At 41.8% G+C, this 10,871-nt stretch overlaps 3 protein-coding genes across 3 annotated transcripts in view; all 3 read right to left on the bottom strand.

Moving 5' to 3' along the window:
- Nucleotides 1–1,079: 1,079 nt before the first annotated feature.
- LOC134194370 (uncharacterized) lies at nucleotides 1,080–3,196 on the bottom strand. Its single transcript, XM_062663298.1, has 4 exons — nucleotides 2,472–3,196; nucleotides 2,156–2,393; nucleotides 1,728–2,045; nucleotides 1,080–1,649 (listed from the first exon to the last, which is right to left on the bottom strand). Exons 1-4 carry the CDS (start codon nucleotides 3,194–3,196, stop codon nucleotides 1,080–1,082), a joined length of 1,851 nt encoding a protein of 616 aa, XP_062519282.1.
- A 1,055-nt stretch (nucleotides 3,197–4,251) lies between these two features.
- On the bottom strand, nucleotides 4,252–5,698 carry LOC134194119 (uncharacterized). Its single transcript, XM_062663025.1, has 5 exons — nucleotides 5,369–5,698; nucleotides 5,017–5,095; nucleotides 4,800–4,943; nucleotides 4,595–4,732; nucleotides 4,252–4,528 (listed from the first exon to the last, which is right to left on the bottom strand). Exons 1-5 carry the CDS (start codon nucleotides 5,675–5,677, stop codon nucleotides 4,389–4,391), a joined length of 810 nt encoding a protein of 269 aa, XP_062519009.1. The 5' UTR covers nucleotides 5,678–5,698; the 3' UTR covers nucleotides 4,252–4,388.
- Nucleotides 5,699–10,507: 4,809 nt separating this feature from the next.
- Nucleotides 10,508–10,871, bottom strand: part of LOC134194231 (WAP four-disulfide core domain protein 2-like) — a 1,416-nt gene continuing 1,052 nt past the window's right edge. The window contains exons 3-4 of the mRNA XM_062663154.1: nucleotides 10,844–10,871; nucleotides 10,508–10,776 (exon numbers count right to left, since the gene is read on the bottom strand). The exon at nucleotides 10,844–10,871 is cut by the window's right edge and continues 110 nt beyond it. Coding sequence (XP_062519138.1) covers nucleotides 10,637–10,776; nucleotides 10,844–10,871 — 168 coding nt within the window. The 3' untranslated portion in view covers nucleotides 10,508–10,636. The remainder of the gene's footprint in view (nucleotides 10,777–10,843) is intronic.

The following is a 10,871-nucleotide window of genomic DNA, read 5'->3' as shown; positions in this document are numbered from 1 at the left end:
GGATAGAACGTGCATTATACCTGTTGGTAGAGACTTTATGCATTCACGGCCGCATCCTTTTTTGCAACACAATTGGCCATCCGAACAATGTGAATCGTTTCCACAAGAAAATGGTTTGATTTCACATGTTGTGATTGTGTTTGGAAACAATGGACAGATACCGACTACGTTAGTAATTGCGATTGTTAGTAAACACGTCATAAATAAGGAATTTGATTACAGTATGTAGCTGTACCGTCTGAAACGCAGATAGCTTGGAGAGGACATGGAGCCTTCTTGCAGACCACTTTTACTGATTTACAAATCTGTCCTGCTCCGCACTTGGTGTAAGTGCAGGGATCGATCAGTTCTAGAAACAACATTTAGCACACACCCAAACATGTTACATGTACATTGTACTCTACCTTCACAACATTGTCCACCAAAGCCTTGTGGGCATGCGCACTGTGGTGTCGGTATCTTGCATCCACCATAACTGATTTCACGTTTTGCCGCGCTGTGTATCATAAACGAGGTCATTGCAAACAGACAATTTCAACCATAATTGAGAAAATCAACTTCTTACCAAAGGAAGTCGTGTTCCTCCGTTTTCACACTGGAACGGTTCACACTCGCGTTCCTTCCTATTATTATAGCACCGATGTCTGTAGCCTCACCTACTCGTGCAGCATCGCTCCACAACCGTACAAGAGCGAACTCCACACAGAGGTTCCTTGTTACAGTCGCGAAACAACTCGTTGCAACGCGTAAGAACGAGAGACAGAGCTGATATCACTCCCAGTAAGGAAGCGGGAAGAAGAAGAGAGAAAGAGTGTCGACTCATTGTGATCGCTTTCAGTGCAGTAGATCCAACCTCGACGGTCCGGATTGCACTAGAAGTCTGACTGCAATATACTGGTCGCTGGTGTAAGTAACATCGCTGACGACATTTGAGGTCGAGTACGTACACAAACGTTGACGAATTGTGACCGTTTGGAAAGAATAGCGGATCAGCATCCTCGCTCAAAAGTTGTGTTATGGATTTGGTCTCCGTAATCCCATGACAGTGCTGCCTCCAACGGATAAGTTCACTCTCAAAGTTATCCTCTGTTGGCATCAGATGTCAAAATTCCTACCGTTTCTTCTAAACTTTCATTCTTGGCAATGACTTCTGGTACTAAAACACAGAGTTCAAAGTGTGCTCTTTTATCGCTTGCAAATCTAGACTCAAGTTCAGAAAGGATGGAGTCCAAAAACGGAATTGTCAGTGTTACTCTCCAGTAATCATAAGGCAACAACACAGTAGGATTTGCTCTTGTCTGCTTTCTCTTCATGATGCGTGGCATTGCTTCATCACTTCCAATATCAGCGGCTAGCTTCTTGGCTTTAGCGTATATTCGGTTATGCTCTACATCCACATCGTTTCGAATCCTTTTGTAAAATTGGACAACTTCGTCAACTTTCTTGAAGCCAAAGTACAACTCTTGCAACCTTGCTTGCAGACACTCTGCAATAGGACGTATGGGTTCAAGAAGCTGCTTCACAAGTATGAAAACTACAATGTGCTCAAATCCAACAAATGTGTACCTCAAGCCATTTGCAGCAGTTCGTGTTTCTGAATCCCATTTCCAGTTGCTTCCATCAGGATAAAGTTTATCACAATTGCTTGGCTAACATATCTCATTCCAGGTTTCAATAAGATAGGTGTAAAGTTCCAGAATTGTGTCAAAATTTGTATGCCTCTCAACCCATCTCGTCTTGCACAAACCATTGATTTTTGTCTTCTTGGTAGCTGGGCACTGACAGCTAATAACGTGTTCCAGAAATCTCTGTCGTTTGCGACAGTTATGGAAAAATAGGTATGCTTGCTGGCAACTGTCAAACATGTTCCTAATTGCCGTTATTTGTGACGACTTGCATATTACTAGATTCAGACTGTGCAAGCAGCAGCCTTGATAATCTGCATCAGGTGCCACACGTTTGATATGCGCTTGCACACTGGATGAGCTCATTGAACTGGTTGTATCATACGCTTGTCCTCGACAATTCCTGATGTCAATCTTATGCTTTTCAAGAACACATAGGATACCCTGTGCAATAGATTCCCCAGTTATACTTTGAAGAAAGGCGAAATCCAGCAAGACTTCATGTTTCTTTGGCTTCAGCTCAAAGGTACCTTTTGAACTTCTAAGAACCGTAAACAAACTGACAATATCTCTCGCCCATGAGATGTAACCTCATCTGCTACAACTGAAAAGTGTGCACATTCCCTCAAGCATTCTCTGTAGAAATCTCGAATCTGGTCAGCAGCAATCTCTAATATTTCGTTCTGAATGTTTTTACTGATGTACTTTGCATTTGCAGGTCCAGTCCTGAGATGCTGATCCAAGCAAGAATTGGTGCCAGCAAGCAGCCTTACCAATGCAATAAAATTTCCCTCGTTTTGTGTTGTAGGACTGTCAAAGTTGATTTTATCTTGCGTACGACCTTGCAAGGCGATCCTCTGCTTTCCACGCATAATAACAGCTTCAACGATGGTAGGCACAACTTCTAAGTTGAATTTGTAGTTTCTGGCATTAATATCTGTCATTCTGTTGTCAATTCTTGCTTCAGGATTGAAATAATGCATCCTAAAGTAGTACGCCCGATCAACAGCTCGTGAATGATATTCCGTTGTCGCATGTCTACCACGAATCTCTTTGGATTTGTTGTAATTAACAAACGGGGTTCTAACGAATACGCCAAGGTAAAGAGATCTCATCTCATCAGGAGTCAGAAATAAAATGAACAGTAGACACCAACCTCCCTTGTCATCCCTTGATTTACCATAGCGAAGCCAGTTATCCTCTCGAAGCCACCTTCTTTGAAATGTAATCTGCTTGACCTTCCGCTTTTTACCCTCAGAATCTCCAGCAGGAAATGACCTTGTGTCCAACTCATCATCCCGGATGTCGTCTTGCACGGTAGTTAGCAAACGGTACTTGTCATCGGCAGTTAGCTCTCTTGTATGTCTAATTGCAATCTGAAGGAGACTGCTTTGCAAACCCTCCGGCTCCTGTAGTTGACTTTTGCTGAGGGTCGCCGTCGCAGGTTGTACATATTCTTGCGACAGTTGCCTTTGTGTATTCCGCATCCCTGATTCTTGTGCTCCGTAGCCTCCATCGAACGCTAACTCAAACAGTGTTGGCTGCTTGAATTTCTTTGAGTCAGACGTCATGATCAGCTGCTAGCGTCACCGTCAGCCGCCCTTGGCAATATTCCGGATATGGGCTACAGTCGTTGGTGGACTTGAGTTAATCTGTCTTCACTCAATTCGCTAGTAGCTATCTAGTACAATTTTGTCACAGTCCAATATGTCTCACTTACGACCACTAGCTAGCCACCCCCTTCTAAAAAATTCTGGATCAGCGCCTGCAATGGACAGATATCGGCTACGTTAGTGAATGCAATTGTTAGTAAACACGTCGTCAGTGAAGTAGCTGTACAAGTACCGTCTGGAACGCAGATGGCTTTGATAGGACATGGAGCCTTCTTGCAGACCCCTTTCACTGATTTACAGATTTGTCCATCTCCACACTTGGTGTAAGTGAATGGATCAATGAGTTCTAGAAACAACATTTATCACACACTCAAAAACACAGCATCGTCCACCGAAGCCTTGTGGACATGCGCACTGTGGTGGCGGTATCTCGCATCCACCATAATTTATTTCACGTTTAGCGAGCTGTAAACATTATAAAGTAAAGAGTCGAATCAAAGCTAAATTGCGAAAAGCAATTACTTACCAAAAAAGGAAGCGTTCCTCCGTTTTTACACTGGAACAGTCCACACTCATGAATCTTTTCTAGACCAATTTTGCAGTACAAAGCCCTGGAATCATAGTATGTGCAGCAACGCTGCAGAGACAAAGAAGAAAGTTAGAACAGTTAAGTAAATCCTACTCATTCATGGCGTCCACAGCTCACCCCTGCTCCTTCATCTTCCTACGCCATTGAAATGCCGGCTTCCGTAGACACATTGTAATGTTTGATCTAATAGATTTACAGGAGCGGTGAAAGCTCCTTTGGATTTAGGGGGCCAATAATTTAGAACAAACTGCCGCCATTTTAAATTTTTAATTGCAGGCAACAAAACATCCAAAGTATTTTCTTAAATTATCGTCCACTAATGGAAGAACGATGCCCCAATCTCGATATTCGAGTGCATAGTCTTTCTCCCGGTTCTTCCGCTGCTGATTATGGAGTACGTGTGGGCGGGTCACCAGGCGAGTGACTTCTATAATCAACAATATCTATTGCTACCGCAATTATTCAGCTAAAGTCTGCTGTTGAGTGCAATCAACAGGTAAATCCAATTGTTGTAATTTCTTAGCTAACTTAGAAAGTTCAAAATGTGGCATCACATAATTTCTATACTTTGATACATTGACGAATACACGATGACTCATAGCAGCATTTCGAACCATCACGGCACGACGAGTCGTTATCACAGTGAGATTCAGAAAACAGGCACGGTTGCTCTTCAATCGAGGGGCACACACCGGGTCTCACTACAAGATCAAGAAATCACAACAATGCAAATATTTACACATCTATCAGTAAGAGGTCTTTCTCACCAAAAGGAGCACATTCGACATCTATACGTTTTTCAGTAAATAACGAAGAGCTAGAAGTATGGCGGTAAAGAATGAGGGAATTTTCATTAGATCGCCTGCAAATCCGGTCTAGTTCACAGTCTATACGTTTACAGGGATCTGCAACAAACGGTAACGCAATAAAGTTAGTTACCTAGATGTATCACAAACTTTACTAGAATCATACCTTCAGCGACGGGGTGTGCACAAACGCGACCGTTGACTCTGTAACAGCATTTCTTCCTCCCTTCACAGTCCGCGTCGATTTTGCAATGCTTTTTGGAAGAGACATGAGAGTAGAGCTCTGGTAAACCACAGCTACCTGGCTTTCCTGTAGCAAACGAATACCACACATTTGTCATTGTATGTTGCATAGTAAACAATCCAGAATTAGTATAAAAAACCTTTATTTTGACAGCAGCGGCCACTAAATTGAGGTAGACATTTGCACTTTTCTGAAGAAGCATTAAGGTCATCATTTGCCTAGAAAATAATACATGATTCAATTGTAGAGTCATCAATTGCATAAAGCCCATCGTTTGTTTCTCATTATATAAAATGCTAATATATTCTCAGGGGTGTAGCTGGTCAGGCGAATGGGGGTTGCTCTGAGTGAGACACATAACGTAGTTTTAGAATTTTTATATGTTGTTTTCATATGCTGTTGATGTACGTGGCTATTAGACAAATTTGACTCTCCTCCACAAGTCTGTAACCATGATGGATTATTAATATTTTTATTCATGATTCTCTTACCACCAAAGAAGCCGGCAGTTTTGTTCCACCGTTCTCACAGCGTAGTGGAACATCCAACTGCACGTCTTGCTCGATGTCCACACTGAAGCATTCGGACGAATTCTCGTGATCATAGCCATCGCAACAACGATACGTTACAATGCAGGAGATCATTCCGCACACGACTCTAGCGCTACTGCCACATCTCCTTTGAATCTCAACACAAACTGGCGACTCTACTACAACCGATGAGACTCCAAAGCCAGAAGCAGCCGATGCGACTCCGAGGACAGAAAGAAACAACACAATGAAGAGACTACAACGAGACATTGCGTTTGTAAACTGTTGCTGCACTAGCTTTAGATACACTGATCGACACTGCGTGTCGTTTCATATTTATATACCTACTGTCTATTCTCTTCAATATTTTACTTTCACAATACGCAAAACGGTCCGGATTGCACTAGAATTCTGACTGCAATATACTGGTCGCTGGTGTAAGTAACATCGCTGACGTAATTTGAGATCGAGTACGTACACAAACGTTGACGAGTTGTGACCGCACGAAGATGGTTGGGTCGAGTCACGACTAGTTGGGCAATTACCGGATGGAACATGCCTGCTTGTGACGTCAGGACGCGTAATGACTAATGCTGTTAACATGCATTAGAGACCCAGAAGCATAGCTAGGTATAAGAGAATGGGGCAGTTGCCTAGGGGTGGTCATGTACATTGTGTCCTCATCTTGGTCACGTTTCTGTCGCACAATCGAACCTCTGGCCAAGAAAACGAAAACAAACTAAAGCGTTTTACTTTCCACTATAGTGTCTTTGTCTCATACCAATTTTGCTCCCTCAATTCAAAAGAGCTTCCACGCCCCCCTAGCATAATTTGCTGTTTACTAAATTGATTACCTATCTGAAACTGAAATAAATAAAGTAGGTAGACCTCAAGTAAAAAAATTATTGTAGGTCTGGTGCTGTCGACGTAGATTTATAGAAGATTTAGAAGGTTTACATACGAAAAAAGATTCTCCATCACAGAATAACTTGAGATTCCAGGGCTCTAGCAAAAATGGACCAGCCAAATCTACTCTTATTGCCAGAGTTTATTCATTTTGATGAAAAAAATATTATAATTTTAATTTATTAATAGTATTCTGTTTAAGGAGCAACAGGCAGCATTTGTCTTGGATTCATGCGGGCAATTGAGTCAATCACAGCGGCTTGTGTATAGTCCAACGGAATATGTGCTTGTACGCAAACAGATAGCTCAGTCCTAAACTTACGCAATGACTGCATTAGTTAACTTCTTTCAACTGCATCAATCTGGCCGTACTCACAAGATTCACAAAAGTATACTTATAAGGCCACGTGCCTAGTGCGACACTTCGCGATTAGAGTTAATTAATTAGCAGCCATACATGTGTACGTCTGCAGCAAACTATTGATTACACTCTACGCATAACTAGTACATATCTGTTTATGTGATACACTACTAAACATTCAAACAAAATTGGCATAATTATTACAAGTAAATCGATGATGCAGTATTGACGTCATAAATCAATGTCACAATATGTCCTCACGTTCGGCACTCAGTAAATGTCTTTGCATACATCTTCATCATTTTCTTCAACGCAAACGGTCCCTTAGGGACACAGAGTAAAAGCACAAGGATTTACTATGGACAACACATTTCACTTTATTAGAGCAGTCAGTATATACGGAAACTCTGTTTGATGTCTGCAACATACCGGGTAAAACACATTTGTGCTGCTCTGGACACTGCGGAATAAGGCACGGAAACACCTCCTCTGTGCAGATCTGGCCTTTTGGGCATGGAACCAGTGGACAATCTTCAGGACCTATCCAAAGTGATCAATGAGGAAACGTTGTAGCGCTAAGCATGCCCTGCAAGAGTTATATCGGTAGGTTCTAACGCTGTAGGTTCTACAACTGAGTAGTTGTATTGTCAGACTTTATCACTGTAGGAGTGGTATTGGTAGATTCTAGCACTGTACGTTTGAGCCCTGTAGGTTCCACAACTGAGACATGAAAAGACAATACACATTACCTGTACAGCCAAACAGAGTAAAATAACTTAGTTGTTTTACCTTCAGGTACGCATTGTACTTTCTTTTTGCACAGTCCTAAGACGGGCTTAAAACGCCCACGCTAGTCTCTCGTTCCAGTTCGACAAACAACGCGAGCACAACCGGTCGTTTCTAGAGTGTAGAATGTCATCACTATTGAATTGAGGATAGAATGAAAGGTAGTTGTGCGTTACCTGTTGATAAAGACTTCACGCATTCACGGCCGCATCCTCTTCCGCGACACAAGTATCCATTGGAACAATCCGAATCGTTTCGACAAGCAAATGGCTTGAGTTCACATGTTGTGATTGTGTTTGGAAACAATGGACAGATACCGGCTACTTTAGTCAATGCAGTTGTTAGTAAACACGTCGTCAGTACAGTAGCTGTACAAGTACCGTCTGGAACGCAGATGGCTTTGATAGGACATGGAGCCTTCTTGCAGACCACTTTCACTGATTTACAGATTTGTCCATCTCCACACTTGGTGTAAGTGCATGGATCAATCAGTTCTAGAAACAACATTTATCACACACTCAAAAACATGTTACATGTACATTGTTGTCTACCTTCACAGCATCGTCCACCAAAGCCTTGTGGACATGTGCACTGTGGTGGCGGTATCTCGCATCCACCATAATTTATTTCACGTTTAGCGAGCTGTAAACATTATAAAGTAAAGAGTCGAATCAAAGCTAAATTGCGAAAAGCAATTACTTACCAAAGAAGGAAGCGTTTCTCCGTTTTTACACCAGAACGGTCCACACTCATGAACCTTTTCTAGACCAATTTTGCAGTACAAAGCCCTGGAATCATAGTATGTGCAGCAACGCTGCAGAACCATACAACTGCGCGTTCCACATCGATCATCTTCGCTGCAGCTATGGAAGAGGCCTTTACAAAGCAGTTGAGATACGAGAGACCGAGCAGATATCACTTCCAGTAGGAAACGAGAAGAAGGCTATAGAAAGAGTGTCGACTCATTGTACGCTGTTGATCCAATGTAGACGATCCGAATTGCACTCTGCTTTGTCTAGCATCGCTGACGTATCGATTATGAATGCAAGCGTAGACGAATTGTGGGACCGCACAAAGACCATTGTGTTTGTGTTACGAGTGGGCGGTCAATCGGTACTGTGTCACCGGATGCGACACGCCTGCTTGTGACGTCTGCGGGTATGAAGGTCACCTACTGTCTCCGTAAGGGTGAGCTCGGAAGAGAGTAATGAAGCAGAGGGGCACTAAGCTCTGGTCTAGTTAGACCATGTTACACCAATTATTATAATTAAATGTTTATAGTTGCTGATCCGTTAGTCTTACAAGATAATTTGATACAAGCCATTGCTCCACCCGTTTGTCTTTGATATGTGAAAGTACTGTTCTTCCGTTTCGTTTATAGGAAAGGGCTTAGATAATTTGATAAACAGAAATGACAGACCTACCGGTTTCTAACGATACCGAGATCATCGCGAAAGTCCAAAAAACAGCGGAGATATTGATGATTTTCAAAGATGACACTTATGGAAGCAGACACTAGGCATTAGATGCCTCAATGTGTAAAGAAGCTATGCTGCTATTACGACTACAACGATCTCTTTGTTGTCCGAACGGCACACCTAAACGTTGACGCAGGGTAATTATGAGATGGTTGCATGATGCGCATCTTAATTAATTATCTAAATACTAACGTATTGCCGTTTCCTAAGCTTATCGGTTACGTAAATGTGTCATAGCCACACTCGTACTGCTTACTGTTACGGTTGTTTACTATCAAACGCCGTTCTTGCATTCTATGCTTACTATGTAACTTGTGTCTAAAAATGGCGGGGCTCTTTGGTGGTCTCGTTTATTGTCTGATTTTTGGTCTGATATTGGTCTCATTTTGGTCTCGTTTTGATCTCATATTATGTCTATTAATGTGAGTTTTGTGTTTTTGTCTGATTTGTTGGCAAATTTTGTAAGATTTTTTATTTGTGTCACTTTTGTCATATTTGGGCCATCTTTGTCTGCTTTGTCTTCTTTTCAGTTTTTATCTAGATTTCGTAGATTCGCTTGCTTCTGTTTTTGGCTCACATTTAGGTCTAAATTTTGCATCTTATTTGTTTAATTTTTGGAACGCATTTTGTCTAATTTGTGGATCTTATTTCTGTCTCATTTTTGGTTCCATTTTTGTATGTTTTTGTCTCATTTTTATATCAAAACAATCGAATAAATTATTAAAATATAATAGTTATATAATTACAGTTAGGTTACACAAAATACACGCACGGGCGTAGGAAACAGTGTAATAGCTTAGATAGTCTCCATCACTCAGTGATACAATATTGTCTACAACATAATTTACGAAGCCGTATGAGATCTGGAGAATCGAGGTAGCCTATTCTTGCACAAGAAACCAGTGGTACAGCTATACACTGCTATCCGTATAGATTTATTATTAATTAAAGGCGGAGTCTCTGTTTACAGTAGCAGCCTCAGTGCAAAAAGCAGTCAGGTACCAAGGCTGTACGGGCTACACACAACCAGACGAATGTGGGCGGGTCGATAGCCGGATGTGGGCGGCATTACACGAGAGCGGATGGCTAGTAGTAATTGAGTTGCAAATACAGCTGCTTCATTGTAACTCGGACTCAACCAAAAGTTTAATATACAGCTACGTAACACCTGTGCGTATCTTGAGCACTTTAGAGACAGAGAAGAAAGTTAGAACAGTTAAGTAAATCCTACTCATTCATGGCGTCCACAGCTCACCCCTGCTCCTTCGTCTTCCTACGCCATTGAAATGTCGGTTTTCGTGGACACATTGTAATGTTTGATCTAATAGATTTACAGGAGCGGTGGAAGCTCTTTTGGATTTAGGGGGCCAATAATTTAGAACAGACTGCCGCCATTTTAAATTTTTAATTGCAGGCAACAAAACATCCAAAGTATTTTCTTAAATTATCGTCCACTAATGGAAGAACGATGCCCCAATCTCGATATTCGAGTGCATAGTCTTGCTCCCCGTTCTTCCGCTCTTAATTATGGAGTACGTGCGGGCGGGTCACCAGGCGAGTGACTTTTATAATCAACAATATCTATTGCTACAGCAATTGTCTAGCTAAGTCTGCTGTTGAGTGCAATCGACAGATAAATCCAATTGTTGTAATTTCTTAGCTAACTTAGAAAGTTCAAAATGTGTCATCACATAATTTCTATACTTTGATACATTGACGAATACACGATGACTCATAGCAGCATTTCGAACCATCACGACACGACGAGTCGTTATCACAGTGAGATTCAGATAACAGGCACGGTCGCTCTTCAATCGAGGGGCACACACCGGGTCTCACTACGAGATCAAGAAATCACAACAATGCAAATATTTACACATCTATCAGTAAAGAGGTCTATCTCACCAAAAGGAGCACATTCGACATCTATACG

This window comes from Corticium candelabrum, chromosome 18 (assembly GCF_963422355.1).
Source record: "Corticium candelabrum chromosome 18, ooCorCand1.1, whole genome shotgun sequence".
NCBI classification, from domain to species: Eukaryota; Metazoa; Porifera; class Homoscleromorpha; order Homosclerophorida; family Plakinidae; genus Corticium; species Corticium candelabrum.
The sequence above is the reverse complement of the archived record's forward strand: the minus strand, read 5'-3'. Positions and strand labels throughout refer to the sequence as shown.

What these genes read in the sequence shown, in the direction of transcription:
- LOC134194370 (XM_062663298.1), bottom strand. Translation starts at nt 3,196, where the DNA reads ATGACGTCTGACTCAAAGAAATTCAAGCAGCCAACACTGTTTGAGTTA. An exon ending in GGAAAGCAGAGGATCGCCTT is followed by an intron (nt 2,394 to 2,471) that starts GCAAGGTCGTAC and finishes TGCATTGGTAAG; the next exon opens with GCTGCTTGCTGGCACCAATT. An exon ending in GTTTGTGCAAGACGAGATGG is followed by an intron (nt 1,650 to 1,727) that starts GTTGAGAGGCAT and finishes GAGATATGTTAG; the next exon opens with CCAAGCAATTGTGATAAACT.
- LOC134194119 (XM_062663025.1), bottom strand. Translation starts at nt 5,677, where the DNA reads ATGTCTCGTTGTAGTCTCTTCATTGTGTTGTTTCTTTCTGTCCTCGGA. An exon ending in TGCACACCCCGTCGCTGAAG is followed by an intron (nt 4,733 to 4,799) that starts GTATGATTCTAG and finishes CGTTTGTTGCAG; the next exon opens with ATCCCTGTAAACGTATAGAC. An exon ending in TGTCGAATGTGCTCCTTTTG is followed by an intron (nt 4,529 to 4,594) that starts GTGAGAAAGACC and finishes TTGATCTTGTAG; the next exon opens with TGAGACCCGGTGTGTGCCCC.